General features: G+C 38.6%; 1 protein-coding gene across 2 annotated transcripts in view; it reads left to right on the top strand.

Annotated features, from left to right (window-relative positions):
* The window catches only part of TMEM163 (transmembrane protein 163), an 87,936-nt gene that overhangs the window by 45,915 nt on the left and 24,248 nt on the right, over positions 1–17,773 (top strand). For both annotated transcript variants that reach the window (XM_056496022.1, XM_056496023.1), the window contains 2 exons: positions 5,438–5,481; positions 6,644–6,735. In XM_056496022.1, the coding sequence (XP_056351997.1) occupies positions 5,438–5,481; positions 6,644–6,735 (136 nt within the window). The remainder of the gene's footprint in view (positions 1–5,437; positions 5,482–6,643; positions 6,736–17,773) is intronic.

The raw sequence follows: 17,773 nt of genomic DNA, 5'->3' as shown, positions 1-17,773 counted from the left end.
GGAGCAGATTTACTGTCAGTGTCTGTGTGTCTGTGTCATTCAGGGGCTTTATGTCACTGCTATGCTGAGTTTGCTGTGTATTGCAGCTGGGTCACTGTGATCTCCACAAGGGGAATGTTTTCATCATTTGAAGTTATATCCTGTTTTCTGTAGTAGGATTATTTCACAGTTCAGGATTGGGCAGTCCTGTGAGTTTGCCCAGTCTGGCCCCTTTGTGGGACATGCCAGGGGAGGCCTGGCTGCTCTTTTGGTGGCAAAAGACAAGGTGAAAGCAAATAAAACACAAGTGAACCTGCAGCCTAAGGGGGGTTTTGCTGTTCTTTGTTACTATTGCTGAGCAACATGGTAAAATGGATAATCAGTTTCAAATGGAAGCAAAAAACATATAAGCAAAGTGAGTTAAGGGAGAACTGGCATTTCTTTTCAAGAACTGCAAAAACAGGTTTTAAAAATTTCTAAAACTGAAACATTGAAAAATGAATGTATACATACATATATATATATATATATATAATGTATAAAATCCCAAACTCAGAGATAATAATACTAATAACAACAACAATTATGAATAGTAAAAAAAGTTCTGCTAACATATGAACAAACTGGAAAGAACTGCTTCAATTAAACTCAAAGGAAAACCTTTGCACAAAGCCCTGAAACTTTACTACTTCTATAACAATAAATGGGGAATACATTCAACTGTTATGGTTCACTGAAGAAAATGAAGTTATAGAAGTTTACAGCTGCTAAAGATTTGACCATTGCCAAACGAAAAAGCAAAATAATAAACTGCATAATAGGAAAGACAATTATTCCTGGAAAGCTTTACTATTACCAATAGCAAAATTTGATCCCTTACTGAATCTACAAATATTTTTGGGTTAGCCTGAGGATTTTTTGTGGTTTCTTGGCCTGACAGTGATACCCCAGGCAGTGGCAGAGCTGAAGACTTGGTGTCTGGCTCTGGAGCCCTGTTCACTCAGTTCCCAGAGCTGAACTTCCCCAAGGACTGAAATCTCCTAGGACTCTCCTGCAGTTCATTCTGTAGAGTGTTGCTGTGACATCTTTCAGGTCAGGCAGGTGGAAAAATGAACCCTTTTAGGGACTTCTTTAAATTGGTTGTAAATTCTAATGAGATGAAGATCTGGGTTTGATGCATATTAAATTTAGGCTTCACTTGGCAGATACATAACAGTGGTACTGAGCAGAAATGAGGGCCTTTACTATGGTGATGCAGTATAAACTTAGAAAATGAGCCAAAGATTTTGTGTAGATAATGTTGGTACATGTTTGCCAATTACTATGGGATAGAAACTTGGATCTAGAGGGATGACACTGATGGATAGCTCTGGATCTACCCGTGTAGTTAAGGTATCTGGCTGACTTGTGTCTGAGATAACTGAATGCATGGCAGCCAGTTGTAGCTGCTGATTGCAGAAATTTAATGCATGTGCATAAAAATCCTTAAATTTTGCTCTATTAGAATTCTGGGGAAGGGAGAAGGCATCTGAGAAAAGGTATGTGTACCTATTGATCCGGGTCAGTAGCATTTTTAACAAGTATCAACATTATCAGACTGTGTTCTTTGCCTTCAGTTGTGAGGGATTGTTAGAAAATAACTGCTTATTTGTTTTTTTTTTTTTTTCTGTTTGGAATGGATTTATTTTGAAATATTTGCTGCAACATTAGTTTTAGATGTTTTACCAACACTAGGCAATGAAAACAGACTGTATTTCAGTCTCATTTCTGATTCAGCAGAACTCCAGTTCCTCTTGCTCGTGACTGTACAACCTGCAAGATCTGCATGGTAAAATATAGAGACATAAACCCACCACTTTCAGCAGTGTTCAAATTGTCTGATTTCTGCCAAGTCCAGGTCATGTGCTTTTGAAGCCTTGGTGCTTTATGTGCTGACATTCAAGCTTGTCTTTCAGAAAGACTAATTTCAAAGCAAACCTGATGCAGTGATTGTTCCATCTAGAGGAGCTGCCTAAAAAGAATTTTTCCCATCCTGAGTAGGTAAGAGGAGATTTTTTTATGACAGGTGGAGGAGAAGTTTTTTATACAGTCTCTCATTTGTAGTCAAACTCATCCCAAATTTTTTTGAAAGACCTGGAGTCAGAGTTAATTTTCTATATTATTTCCTGTCTCCTAGCTTTGTACAAAAGGAGATCTCCCAACACAGGGGAGGAAATGACAGTCCAAGGATAACTGCAGGGTCCTCACCCCTGGAATAAATTTGAGCTGAATTAAACCTGACAAAGGCTGGTGGCAGACTAGATATCTGGAAAGTTAAATTGGAACTATTTCGTGGAGTTAAGGCCCTGGTTACATGATTTCTTTCTGAGGCACATGAAATGAGTAAAACCCTTATTCTGTTGAGGGTAGAACATGTGGGATATAGGCAGTTTTTTTAAAAATTTGAAGTAACTTTGAAAGGGGTGAAGGAATTCAGGCAAAACCTGACCTGTAGGCCAGCAGACTTCACAAACTGATATTGCTGTGCAGATGGATTCAGCAAAAGATTTGTTGCTTACTCTGCTGGCTCTATTTTTAGTTTCTGACTGCTTGCAAGTTCTGTTTACAAATGTCAGGAAAATGCATTAGGATTATCTGTTTTATTGTAGAGGTAATAAAATGATGTCCAGTTTAGCCAATAAAACAGCTAAAAGCAGGCTCCCACTGTCATGGCAGTGTAGCTGCTGAATGTGGCATCACAGTGGTTTTAAGCTGCCTGCTCTGTTATTTCGTCATTGTTTTCCACATTATTCTGGCTCAGTATGGAGACTAGGAATCTCTGGGGTTTTTTATTTCCATTTGGGAGTAGCTGAAAATGCACTTTGAGAAGAGGGAAGGTGAGGGATCAGCAGAAGCTCCCTGGCCCATCCCTGCAGTGCCCTACATCTCTCCTGGAGCCCAGCAGTGATACTGGAGGCATCAGGACCACAATTATTCCTTTTCTCATTGCTCTTAGATGCTTGACTGCTAAGAAATACTTCCCCAAGAGTCCTTTCAGCTTCAGTGTCTGGAGTGGGAACCAGTTGTTTTCAGTGGATGTGGCTGGCCTGTTGCAGCCTGTGTTGGCTGATACCCTGTGATCCAATATTAGAGCTGCTTTCACTGCCACAGAGCCTGGATTTGTGGACAAACATCCTGTTTAAGCTGGGATGACTTACTGGGGAGCTTTATGACTGTACTTGCCAGCTAGAAGCATTAATGTGCTTAAGTCAGGGCTGAAAGTGCTCTAACATTGTTATTTGACTCTGAAAGAAAAAGAAATGTGTTGTTTATTCCATTAGAAAAACAGTGTGTAAATAAATAATATAGAAATACATCTTTCCAGTGCTTAAAAGGTCTTTATTACCTTTATTATGGCCTTCTACCACTAAAAGTTAGTGTTGTAGGATGCCAGTCCTAGTCATATTCACTAATTAGCAAAAAGGTTTGAGCAGAGTTGTGACACTGTTAGTTAATACTTGTTTTTCATTGCTGTTTTAGATAGCTCAGGACAAACAGATTGTGTGTTACTGCTGTGATAGAATACATAAAATAAAAATAGTTCTCATACTGAATTCCCTGTGCTTTAAATATACCAAATATGTCCTCTCTAGCATCCTTAAGGTGTGGCTATCTGTATGCAGTTCATCACCAGAGAAATTGCATATTCATTTTCAAGGGAACCATAAAGTTAGTTTGTTTAAAGTCTGGATCTGATTTGGGAAGTAAACTGACAATTTAGAAAAACTGAGGAGTTAATTCCACTAGAGGGGTAGGCTGGAAATAGAACTAGGAGTAAAAGTGTTGCTTTGAACTGTATCATATGGAAGCAGCAATGACAGGAACATTGCAAGTTTGTATGTACCTGTGAATCCCCACATTTTTTTTGCAACTTCTGCAGATTTTGAAACTATGTGTCTCTAAGGAGGCAGACAATGAAAATTTGATAGGCAATCTATTATTATGCAGTGAAGTGTTGAAATTTGCAGGTCACTGGCAAGTCTGACCAAGAAATATGGCTTCTTTTTTTATCTAGGGAATGAAGAGCGGGAAATCATGGTTTAAAGATGAGAGGGAGATGTAAATCTGCACTGTTTCAATACTTTTCAACTTTGAGAAAATTGGAGCCTGGAGAGGAGCCTTGATGACTTTTCTTGGTGTTTTTGCCAAATGCAATGATTGAAGTCCAAATATTTGTGACCTCTGGTGTGCTTGTGATCACACCTAGGTCTTAGATCCATAACAAAAGGGTTTTTTTTCCCCGAGAATTTAATTTCTGTTTCTCCAGATTAGTGCCACAGAACTTCAGCTTGCTGTTACTCAAAAGAACAGTCAAATTATAGTCTCTGTTCTGCCAAGCTGCTCTAATGAACACTGAGAATTAGATATTGTGTTTGTCAGCCTAAGATTGACAAAGACATTGATGAGTCTGTTTTTTGGTTTATTTGAGTGTTTTTCCTACAAAAATGTGTTCTTATTAAGTTAGCTGATATCAGCTCATATAAGAGTAGTCAAATAAATTCTTTCAGGCTTTGTTTCAAGCCCTCTTAATACTGGAGCTGGAGTTCTCTGAGTTTATTCAGGAGGCAGAGGTTCAGATGGTCCTTCACAAAACACAGCAAGAAGGGTGGAGCTGTTCAGTGCCTGAGAGCTTGGCTGGGGTTGCTGTGAGTCTAAAAGCTGCATTTGGTGAATTCCCATCTCCAGGAGACTCCTTTTCCACTGCCCCTGCTTCTTCCCTGGTATTCCTCTGGGCTGTTGAAGTATTTGTTCTGGCACAGGCCTCCCTAGAATTGGAAACTGAGGTGATAAAACTAGAATGTGAAGAATAAAATATAAAAAATTGTGGTTTTCTCTAGGTATTAGCTCATTTTTAATCTTGGCTATTTTTTAGAAGGTACTATGTGGTCAAAACCAGCATTGGTCAAATATTTTCCTACTGATATTTTTCTGTTGTAAGCCACTGAAATGATGGGATCTGAAGCATTTCTTGGGGCTGTGTGAGTCACCCTTGGGCTTTTTGCTGAAAAGATGGCACTCAAGAAATCTCAGTGGTCCTGTGCAGTTTTCTGTCATCCAGTTCAGGTGGCCCAAAACTCCTGGCTGCAGCAAGGACCACTTTAAAATGTGTTATGTTCTTGAGAGTTTGATATTGTGGTTTCAAAACACAGCTTGTTTCATGAGCAGACTTTCTGAATGCTGCTCAATCTCCCCCATAAGAGTTTAGGAAGAAACCTCTGGAGTGTTCTAACCGTTTCCCGTGGCACAAGGTCTTTTTGTACACATTTTTAAAGTGTTGGGTCAGGCTGTTCTAGTGGGAATTGGGTGAAAATAAATCCATGTGTTAAAACTGGTTTTCTAGCTTTTGAACAACAGAAAAAGAGGAAAAAAGTCCAAAGAAAGTTTAAAATAATTCTAAATAATATTTTCTTTCCTTCAGCTGTCTCCGTAATGAGATACAGTGCATCATCCTTTGGATTTGCTGTAAGTAGAGATACAATTGAAATATTATCTACTCTTTTTTTTTTTTTATTTTCCTAGAGCTTATTCTGAACATGAAATACTGCATTTTTTTTTTTTCTTATGGTAAATTCATGGAAAGGTGTGCAAAGTCAATAATGGATTAGAAAAAAATATTGTTAAAGTCAAGCATTGGAAAGGGTGGCAAAGGTACTCTAATTATACTTTTTCAATTTCTGCCCATTAAGTCCTATCCTGGAGTTAATACCCATGCTTTACCTTATTGTTGATAGATGATTATGTTGATAGATTATCCACCAGATACAAAATCTTATACAAAATCTCTCAATTAAAAATCAGTTTTGTTGTTGAACTTGAGCCAAATTCTGAAATTCCCTTCTGAAGTTTTCCCATTGAAGCTGATGGTAAGACTGCTATTGACTTTGGAACGACAGCTTTCCTCTCCAGTCCTTGCCATGACTTTCTGCATTAGTGGCAGAGCAAAAAAATTCCTAATGACAAGCAATGACTCATATCAAATAATTTATCTTTAGCTTTCAATTTTGAAGGTCAGATTGACTCTGTAGGAAGTTTGACATGAGAATGAAAGTTCTTACAGTGGGACAAGTCTGGTTTTCGGTGTTCCTGACACCTCATCTGCATTAATTGGGAATACAAACATGGCAATTTTGCTGATGATACAGAATAATAAATTCATATAGCATGAAATCTGGGTGGGATTTTGGGGAAAAAGTTAATATTTTCTTGGTTGGAAACAAAAGCTAGGAAATTAGTGACTGCAGGGAAAATAAATGCTTGACAGGCATTATTCTACCCTTGTTTCTTTACAGTCTTTGCATTAGAATTGTGTTAGTATTTTAGCTGTTGGAGCGTTACAGTGGCAGACTGTGATGTTTGTTTTGTTCTTAACTTCTTCACAGGTGATAGATTAAAAATTCAAATTTTTTAAATCCCTTGATTGACTTTCTGAGCTCTGAAGTGTATCACTGTGCAATAACACATGGCGAAAATGTGAAGATCAATTCAATAAATGTAAATCCTGCTTTCATTAAAGTGATTTGTTTGAAGCTGCTTTGTGCCTGTGCAGCAGGATGGTAAATGCACTGCTCTTAGTGCAGGGCACATTTAATGGCCCACAAAACAATTGACTCTGTATCTCTTTCAGTTTGATGCCACCCTGGATGTTTTGTCGTCAGCGATAGTTTTGTGGCGTTACAGCAACGCAGCCGCCGTGCACTCTGCACACAGGGAGTACATGTGAGTACACCCAATTCCTTCTGCCTCTGGGAGGGCTTGCAGTGCTTTTGTTGTCAAGCTGGGAGGCTCCAGAGCTTTGACAAAAACATTTTGTCACATCAGCAAGTATTCTTCCCTTCTGCCAGCTCACTGCTTGCTCCTGAACACACAGCCTCTCCTTAGCAAACCTCCCTGTGATTGTGATTTTTCAGTTTCTTTTTAGTCAGCATAACAATGGTTAGGCCTTTGGAATTTGTTTTTCCTTGCAGCACCTGTATCAAATGAACTGTATTTGCAATCTGTAATAGATTGCTAAATCTTTAATTTTGCATCTTACTGAATTATTCTTACTCGAGTATGTTTTTTGAAATTGATGCGTGTATTATATTTGTACTTTTCTTAAAAAATTTGAATATGAAACACTTTAGGAATATCGCAGTCATGCATGTCTTCTTTGTTCTTACTTTGCAAACAATATTTTTCATATTTAATGCTTGCTGTAAATATCTTATGGAGGAAAAAAAAGTCTTTACATATGCAGTGCAGTATTGATCACAGTGGGACTTGTTCTGCATCGTTGTGAGCATTTCTATGGGTGATTCATATAGTAGCTGAGAAGATCAGGTGGAGATTGACTCAAGAATTTTTCCAACTAGTACATAAAGAAGATTTAAAATTCCTACTGAAATTTTGGACGTCTAGGTGGACAATTGCAGTACATTTGCTGTTTTTGGTTTTTCTCTGTACTACCATTGCTGGCAGCATCCCATCTGTCTGGAAAATAGTTCACCTGTCCCCTCGAATGGACTGCAATTCTACAATAAAGGGGGATGAGGTAGGTTTTGTTCTGAAACACATGTAATGATTTCCCTTTAATTAAGGGCAGTTTGATGAAACTGAACATTGCATAACTGGTAGGATCAAAAGAAAACCCCACAGGAAACCAACAACAAAAAGCCACACTGGAGGGTCTCAATCACATCTTCACAATCTTTTTCTAAAAACTAAGAAAAAGTAAACAGTATTCTTACATGCCTTAACTCAGGCTCATGCAACAGCTTGTAAGGGCTGTGTGTTGCTTTCTGTCAGGGCTCCATACAGAACAGTTTGGAATAAAAGGCCATAAAAGACTGATGTGGCATTGATTCATAAAAACAAATTCAGAAAAATGTGATTAAAATTAGTCTTCCTGCACAGATTTGGAGATTTTAACAGATATTTTCTTAGTATCTTGCTTTTGTGAGTGTCCACAGAGATTCCTGTCAATGTTCAATTAACATATTTTTGAAATCTCCTTCTGTTGAGCTTTTTCAAGTGAACCTTGTAAAGTATTTAAAAGAGAAAATAAATCCCAATACAAAAGAAGACTCAATATACCCCTATGGCGAACCCAGTAAAGTGAACAGACAAAATAGTAAACATATTTTCCTGTTTTTTATGCTCATTTTTAATTTGCTTTCATACAATCCCTCTGCTTTACATAAGGCTGAATTAAGTCAGTGAATTACTTGCCATGCCCACTGGTTGGACACAGCTAGAGTTGCACAATGAGTTCAGTATCAAGTGAAAGAATGTGCCCATATGCTGGGAATATGAATCACTGAGTTATCCCTCTGTTTCCAGAGCTGACAGGAGAACCACCCCAGTACTGACAGCAAAGAGCTGGTGAGAGGGTTGTGTGTTTGAGGCAACTCTTACTGTGTCAGATTTTTGAGGGAAGCACATTTCTAATTTCCTGTTGTGTTTGATCAATCTCCAGCTTGAAACACTGCATGTAATTATTTTTCCTCCTCGACACTGGGAGAATGTTGCAATGACGCCTGCTGGCTGCTTGCTCAGCTGATGAATAATCTTTGTATCATATCTGCCTCTAACTCCACCTGGTCTGTCACAATTCCATTTTCTGTGGGCCTCCTCCCTCTGACTCCTGGACTCTGTGGTGCAAACTTGTGTGGGTGCGCAGGTTGTGCTGTGTGTCATTCCTGTTTTTGTGTGCCTGGCCATATTCTGCCTTAGTGCAGGGGTCTGTTTACAGAGTAAGGTGTGCCAGAGTAGCTTCAGTTTAGTTCTTTATTTATAGATCTGTCTTTTATTGATTTAAATATTACATTTTTTTCTGTGTATCCTAACATATCTGAAAAAAATCCTTAGCTCTTTGGCAAAAACCAAGTGAAATTGTCAACTAATTGTGTTTTGCAAATTTATAAAACTTCCTCTTTCATAAATTTGACAGCAAGAGATTGATCCAAAATCTTTTAAAATCAGTGTAAAGCCTCTCATGGAAAGGCAGCATTAGATTCAGTCCTAGCTCTTGGACGTCATTGAGAGAGAACATAAAGATAGACTGAAAAACACACCCCCAGGAAAGGCACAGAGAATACAGCCTGACTCATGATGTGCTATGAATTAAATACTGAGAATAAAATGCTAAGATGTAAAAGAAATGCGTAGTCTTGCTTCAGCTGTGGCCATATGGCAGTTGGAGCTGCAGCATTTGATGGGCTGGCACTCCTAAGAGTACAGAAGTGCTGCTGTGCCAAGTTCTGCTAGGAGGAACCAAAGCATTTCCATTTGACTTCAGGAGGAACTGGAGTGCTGAAACCATCATGCAAATGTGTCCTGCCGAGTTGAACTACATTTAATGCATTTCATTTTTATTAGATCATTTGATTTCTCTTGTTTTCTGGGGTGAGATGAGAAGCTACTTTTCCAGTGTTCATCCCTTTGGTTCATCCCTTCCCTCCAGGGTGTCAACCATAACATACAGCTCAGAAGAGACTGAACTCCTGGCAGTGGCACCAGTCCTGTAAGCATTTGTTGATTCTCCAGGTTAAGCTGTCTCAAATCTCTTTGCTTTGACTGGGAAGATTGATGAGGAAATTCCTTTTGTTCCAGAGTCCTTTACTGCCACTTCTAGGGCTCTGTCACCCTTCCTGCTGCTGCTCAGACTGCTTTTATTTCATTTCATGAAATAAAAGCTGAGGCTAAAATGTTCACCAAGATCAGAATTAAACCACTGCAAGATTGTAGGTCCTGAGCCACTGCTTGACTCTGCCTTTCTGGCTCATTAATGAAAGAGTATGTGAGAGTGGGATGAATATTTGATGCTTTTTAGAAGGGTCCTTGAAAGAATTGTAGGTCTTGAGGCAATGCAAGAGTTGGGAAGGACTACAGATATCTGGGAAGAGAGTCAGAGTACATGCATAGTTCATGAGTACTCAGTGTGATCTGCTAGGTTGTAAATTAACATGCAGGAAATGTAAAGGTGCTGAACAAGTCATCAAAAAGCAATGATCAAGGAATTAAAGCAAGAAAAGAGTGCTGAAATAACTGGAGAAATAATTTGAAATCTCCACTAAAGATGAAAATTTACAACTGAAATTGACTGAGGCATTTAAGATGTGCAAAGCAATGTGAATGGTCCCCCTGGCTGCTCTCCAAAACCAGTTTACAAATGCCTTGAATATTCTGCTGTTTAGTAAAGCTTTAGCAGCTTGGTAGCTTATTGGGTTGCTGAAGCAAATATAAATCTGTTGAAGGAAGAACTTTATTGACACTGGTTTGGCAACAGTGGTTTTTCATCTGCTTAAATAAACTCAGTAAATAAGCTGTAGAAGAAATTTCTTAATAGAAGACTGGAGAAATGTCTCATGAGATGTTGAACAAGTCACTGGCTATACAGCCAAGGGCAGCTTTTAGCTTTTGTTAAATTCATGAGTGAAGGACTTGGTTGGAGTGCAGGAACGTGTCTCAGGAGAAAGTGAATAAATACCACCAGAAAAGGAAGGTTTGGAAAAACAGAATAACAAACTACATGTTCACAGCCTTGTGGAAAAGCTTTAAAATCCAGAGCATTCTCAGCACAGTTGGTTGGAAAGATCTTGCTTTTCTGCAATGCAGTATAGGACCCAGTACCTGCCTATGCCTGTGGGATCCACTGATTCTGAGATTTTTGGCTACTCTTTTTTTTATTGCAAAACTCTGTACAGCAAATTTAAACCCATGATTCTTGACAGTTGCAGCTGGTGTTTGCTATATATTATTTTGTTGATGGCATCAAGTTAAATTCTGTGTTTCCCAGGAATCAGTCTGTCAACATCTTTCCTAACCCAGTGCCAGAGTAAATAGGGATCCTGACTCATAATGAACATTCTGGATTATGGCAAGAGCAGAAAACACACATTTCTTACATTTCATTCACTGTTTTAGTGTTGTGGTTTTGTTTGTTTATTTACTTAGGTTTTTTGATTATGTATTTCAGAATCTAGCTACGCATTCCTTCATTACCTAGTAAGAAAATTAAATTGTATCATGGATTATTATTTTAAACACACTTGTGGTGCTCTATGTTGACGTGACATAATACATAATGAATCGAGATATGTCCTTTTTTTGAAATATATTGGTGGAGATTTTGTCTGAAACATGAGCAGTAATATTAAAATTACAGGAATTAAAATCTACAGTGTGGTAGACATGGATGCAGATATCTTTCATACCTCCACCTGCTTCTGAGAAAGCTTTTTGCCAGAAGAAAACAGTCATTTTGCAATCAGACATTGCCTAAATGCTTTGCTATGTGCCTGTAACTTAACTTTCATCTCCACACCTCAGCTGTGGCTGTGGATTTGATACCTTCAGGATGCTGAGTCCATCTGCTACATGAAGAATGCCTGTTCTGGGGATTTGCTTTCTAATAGGTTCCTAAATAATGGGGAAGAAGAAGTGGTATTCTTATATCCATTGACATTCAGAACACAACTGTAAGAGCTTAATCCAAGAATTTCTAATTTAGCTTCAGCTAAAAGCAATCTCTAAGAAAGATATTTGACTGCTCCTCATCAGAAATGACATGAGCAATCACATGAGAAAATGTGGTGAGACCCTAGACAGAGAGAGCCTCTCTTTCCAAAGTAATTGTAACCCTTTTTTCTCTCTTGGTCATGTTCAGATGACACCACTTGGGAATATTTACCCTGGTATCTGGTGATGGGGAGCCTTGCAGAAGTTATACTGAATATATGTGCATTACAATTAGGCATATGGGGATTGTGACGTAGCCTACTTTTGCACTCAAAGCTTGAAAGAATTAGAATCCACCTTTTATGACTGTCATACTGCAAAGTTAGGTCTGGCTCTTCTGTCTTCCTCTGACTCTAAAAGAAAGCATATTGATCTGTATGGTTTCAGTGCATATTCTCTCTTGGTTCACAGAATTAAATAAAACCACCTACATTTTCAGTATTTCTATTGTATTTAAACTTTCATGTGCAGATTGGCTCTGCTGCACTGGTTAACCCAGCTAAATGAGCACTGTCTATTTAGGCAGTGTTGAATGAAAATAATCCTCTGGGTTCAGACCCAACATACCAGTCACTTTGAAAAAACCGTGGATAATTTTATCTATACCATACATATGAAAGATTCTCAAAGCACAGATGGCAAAATCTACACCTACCCACAGTTCAGGGCAAACCTCTGTGGCTGGAGGCAAAGCTCTTTTGTGATGAGTGAATGGAATACCTAAGTGATCTGGAAAAATGTCAAATGCATGGAGCTGCAAACAGCAAACAGCTCAGAACCTACCTCTGCAGCTCATGAGTGGCTCTGAGCCACAAGGAGTTTCCTCTCACACCACATTTTCATGTCTCTCCACAGAATGAGGAACAGTCAAGAGTTTTCAAAGGGAGTGCTCACCTGGGATTAGATATCTTCTTTATAGGAGAAGAAGTATTGTTTCTCCTTAGCCACACTGAAAACTTCTAAGCCATTCTTTCTTCTGAAATATTTGGCCAAAGTTCTACATCTAGGTACAGTGCTAGATACAAGTTTCAGTGGTACTTCATTAGGCTGACTTAATAAATATCATAATTTCTCCATAAATTCATTATCCCATATTCAGACAAAAATAAATCAATCACAAACTTTGCTCTTACCCCGACAGAAATGCATGTATGCCTATGGTTGTGTATGCACACCCAAAAAATTCATTGCAATACAAGTTATATTAAATAGGAAATGTATATATTTATATATCCTAAAATCTGTTTCAAAAACTGTGGCATCTGTAGACTTGGCAATGATTTTACTGGAGCTAGATCCAAAACCTATGGAAGCCTTTACTTTTACTTGACTGGTAGTTGATTGAGCAGTATTTGTATGTGTTGCCTGGTATTTACACATAGGCCTATGTATGTAAAATCAGGGGTGTGATGCTTCCCGTGCTGGAATTTGATGATCACCATAAAAATGAACATTCTAGAAGTTCTCAAAAGGCTTTAATTTCCAGGTTCAGGAGAATGGCAGAGTCTCTGATCATCTGCTGCAAGTGGAGGAGCAGTGCTGGAGCCAGGAGGGTGGTTTAAGGCAGGTGTATTCCAAGGCAGCTGCAGAGTCTGTGCAGACCTAGGAACTACAAAATAGGTCATGAGAGTTTTCAAACTCCCCCAGTTGTAGAAATTTATGTGATCTTTTTTTTCTGGCAGATATTCCATACCTGGAGTATCAAATTATTTAAGGAACTGTTGCTCCAGTTCAGCTGCATGATGTTAAAGTACGTAAATACCCTGTTCTGCAGCAACTGGTTGAAATCCTAAGGTATAATAAAAGTTCTAGAAGGCCTGTAACACTTTCAGCATGAAATGGTTCCCTAGCAGAGCTGATCTGAGTCTCAGACATAAACAGCATTTCCCCTCCATGTCTTTCCAGAAGTTAGACCACATGCAAGCACAGCACACTTTTCTAATACAATATTGAAAAATTGATTTTGTGGTGATTTGGACTATTACTTATATTCTCTTTATTGTGTAACCTAGTTAGGGCTTATGTTTTTTTATGATGAGAAAAAAGGAGTAACTGTAATGATGCTGATTTGGATCCTGCACTTGGGGGTGGATTATAGCACATGTGTGATGAACAGCAAGCCCACTTTGTTCCTTTTAAAATGTGTCTTAAATTGACTCTATTCCCTCCTCACCCAGCACCAGGCAGGTGTAAATACTCTGAACAGCTGTGTTTCTGTACAGTTTGGTGTCCAAAACCTCTTCAGGAGCTACATCTGATAATAGATAAGCTACACCAGTAGATAATATAACTGCCTAATTGGACACAAGGAAGCTTTAGATTTGCAGTAGAACATGACAAATAAGCAGGAATCTCAAGACTGAGGCTGATATTGCATCTTTTGCCTGTGTATTACCATAATATGTCACAGTGGCTAGTTCTTTTTAGAGATAATCTTTAATGAGTTTAAGAGGCAGATGCTACAGTTGTTGAGTTCTCATGAAAAATGTGACTGCAATGGTCTCAGCAATGTTGCAGAACAGCAGCAAATGCTAGTGAACAGCTGCACTGTAATTTGGACGCCTCTATTTAGAGCAAAGAGCAGCAGAGCTGTGTGCTGTGTACTGGACAGGCCCTTCCTGCCACAGAGGTGCAGTCCCCAAAATAGCGCTGTTGCTGTCACCTGGCCCTGCTGTGTCTGGGCTGTGTGCAGGGGTGCTGTTGCTGTGCTGACAGACAACCCCAGCACAGCTTCTTGGGGATCCCCTCTGCTTCTTTACACACCCTTCTTTCATGGCAGCAGTGGTCCTTCCTCAATGCTTCCTATTCCTCACTTGTCTGACAGCAGATTTTCTCTACTGTGCTTCTCATCATCTCTATCAGGCAGATCCCACTGATTTGCCTTCAGAAAATAATTTTTTGGTGAGCAGATTTGAACCTTTTCCTCCCAAATTCTTATGCTTTGGATTCCAACATTCAGTTTTGACTGCTCTTGAGAAATCCTGGCCTGGCTGTAACTGGCATTTTACACTTGGCTACTTACAGTAGGCTATGAGAGCTGCCATGGTACCAGTGTTAAATGAAAGCAGTCCTAGTTGTGTTTAAACAGGCTGACAGCTTCTCATCTAGAGGAAATGTGGTGCAGGTTTTTGCCAGTTCCAAGTTATTAATGAACAAGCAGTCACAGAATGTAATTTGTGTTTGGTTTTGGGAAGGAAGAATGAAAAAGAGTACCAGCAAGGCAAAGAGATAGTAAAGGGTTCCTCTCATGTGGTTAGACATAGAAGATAATTGAGGAAAAAAGTATAGATACCGAATTAGAAAGTGAATGAATACTTCATGCTCAAAAATGTTTTCCTAACTTCTGACAGCAAAAACCTCCTGGACAATTGCCTTCCATGTTGTGACTTCCCCTGAATGATTCTATATGTGATATTCACTCTGTCAGCCACTAATACTAAAATCCCTTCTAATCATTGGGAAACAGGATTTAGCACTTTTACAGTTTTTATTAAAATAATTACTTTAATAATTTTTTTCTTACTTTCGCTCTAGAGGTTTTATTGGTGGGTGTACTCAGAGATTAAATTCTGTATCCATCATAAAACTGATTTTCTCAGCTTTGCTGAAGAAGTTCACATTACTCCTGGGCTTAGAGCTCATATTGCTCTTATTGGCCTGCAGCTCATTTTAATGTGAAGTTCCTTGCAAAGTAATATTTTTTACCACTTCAGTGGTGAAAACTGCCTGCAGAGATTTTAACATTTCCTTTTCTGTGGGCTATTAGGAGTCATTAGTACTGAAAGATCTTGACAGAGCCTGCAGAGTTAAAGATTTTGTGACTAAAAATTAATAGGATCACAGGATAATGCAGGCTGGAAGGGGCCTCAGGAGGTCTCTGGCACAGGTTCTTGCTCAGAGTAGAGTGAGCTGTAAGGTCAGAATGGGTCACTCAAAACTTTGCCCAGCCAGGTCTCCAAAATTTCCAAGGATGAAGGCTCCACAGCCTCTCTGGGAAACTGTTCCACTATTAATCCATGGTGGGAATCTCATTTCTCTTGTGAAAATATAACGTGGTAAGAATCTTAACAATCAAGGAAATGCAGAATTAAAATAGAGTAAACCAACTCTTTTAGGATAACCAGAATACACGTAGAAATAAGAAGTATTGTCTTTTATTTACAGCATTGTGAGAGAACTGGCTGAGGAACTGAAGCTTGTTTAGATGGCAGCTTTGCAAATGTGAGAATAGAGCTTCTATCTCAAGAATATGAATACAAATCCTAGTGGTTCATAAAATGAATTTTTTCCAGTTCTTTTTGTCATGTTTGCATGACAAATGCTGTAGCTCAGCTGAAATGATCAAAATGTTTTCTGTGAATAAGGCAAGTAATCTTGATAGCAGAAAGGAAGTTTTTACAGTGAGAACAATCAATCACTGGAACAACCTCCCCAGGGATGTGGCAGAGTCCTCATTGTGGGAAGTTTTCAAGATAGAATTGGACAGGGTGCTAGAGAATCTCATCTAGGCTCCCCTTTCCCATGAAAGGTTGGAGCAGATGACACTTGGAGGTTCTTTCCATCCTGGGCTCTTCTATTGTTCTATGAGCCTCTTTACTTTGGTAAAAATAAAAATTAAAAAAACACCCGAACTCAAACAACACATATAATTAAAAAAGGTCAACTAATCTGGCATACTGGAATGAATGACATAGCGGGGAGAATAGTGCAATATTTGACAAAAAAAGTTTGGTTTTAAATATTGCATTTTAATTGTATCATATGCTAACAAAATTGGGAAGTAATTAGACTGCTACTGACAAACTTGTTTTATTCCATATGGTGTCATCACATTTCAGGCATTATTTTAATGAACTTGTAGCATGGTAGTAAAATAATTTCCAGGCTGTAACAGACAAACTACCAAGTGCATGAAAGTCTTTCCCCTCCCCACTGCCCTGAAACTACTGCCTCTGAGCTGCTTGGAGAAAGTTAACACATTTCTGCAAATTGTATTCATATGCATCACTAATTTTTTCTGAATCCTTAATTCTCTTGTACCACCTTTGCTGCATGAGAGCAGATTGACTTGAGTAATTACCAAGGGCTTCATTGCAAACCCTTGCTGGTACTGTGTTGCTGTAGACTTGCCAAAAAGAGAATGGAATGATAATTAAGAAGGGAAAAACTCTTCTTTGGCTATTTCATAGCAGTCAGTTGATATTAGAAAAACTCAATTTCCAGTCACCCTTGTGTAGCTTTTCCCAGATCACTTTTGAGGTAGTTTATAGCAGAGCATATATTTATAATTTTCATTACTATTATAGATGTATTTTTTATAAAGCATTACCAAACAAGTAGCTGAGAATCTAAACCTGCAGTTTTACATCAATCTGACTGCTGCTTACCTTGAGGGCAGCCTCTTTATCTGAAAGGGGTCAACTCATGGAAAGAGTGCTTAGTGTGGCAAGACATGCTAAAGGTAAAATTGCTTCATTATGTAGAAGATCACCATAGAAATCTGAGTGAGATTAATCTCTAATTCAGTGTTGGCAGCATTACAGAATTTTAGTCTTATCACTACATGTAGGGAATTAAAACAAAGAATTGCAAACTATAAAATAGAATTAAGGCTAAATCCATGAATTTGGAGGCTATTCTGCTGCATCTGCTAAATGCAAATGAATTGGATCATTGGACTTACTCTCCTTAGGAAATTAATTTTATGATAAAGTGAGGGGGGAAAGTGCTAACTTACTAATGGCATCTTGAAAATTGACAGTTTGTGGAGATGGCAGCTTCTGAATCTCAGTACTTTTTATAGCTACCTGCTTCAAAGCCATTGACTTATGCAAAGCAACAAATTTTTGATTAAGGAAAAGAATATCAGGAGCTTACAGTGATTGATTTCCTTTTCTGGTTTCCTTATGAGTTGTGAGAATTTGTCATCAAAATGAGGAATTGTGTCTATTAGAGCTCCACACAGGGAATATGTGATGGAAGAGGTGAGGTGGCAGCTGTGTGTGCTATAACGCAGTTACACTGATCTGTTTCTGATGGGTGTGACTGCAAATATCAAGGGCTGCTGTAATACAAAATGGGTATTTATAGGGCTGTATAAATATAAATGGATTGTATGTGGGTTGTAATACTGCTTTCAAGAAAATGTCTCTTGAAAATTGCCAAGATGTAGCACTTCCAGAATCTAGCTTTAGTTTTTAGAATTCATACAGGTGTCTGAATTCCACTAGAAATGAACTAGCAGTAACCAAAGCTC

This window comes from Oenanthe melanoleuca, chromosome 7 (genome assembly GCF_029582105.1).
Source record: "Oenanthe melanoleuca isolate GR-GAL-2019-014 chromosome 7, OMel1.0, whole genome shotgun sequence".
In the NCBI taxonomy this organism is placed as follows: domain Eukaryota; kingdom Metazoa; phylum Chordata; class Aves; order Passeriformes; family Muscicapidae; genus Oenanthe; species Oenanthe melanoleuca.
The sequence above is the reverse complement of the archived record's forward strand: the minus strand, read 5'-3'. Positions and strand labels throughout refer to the sequence as shown.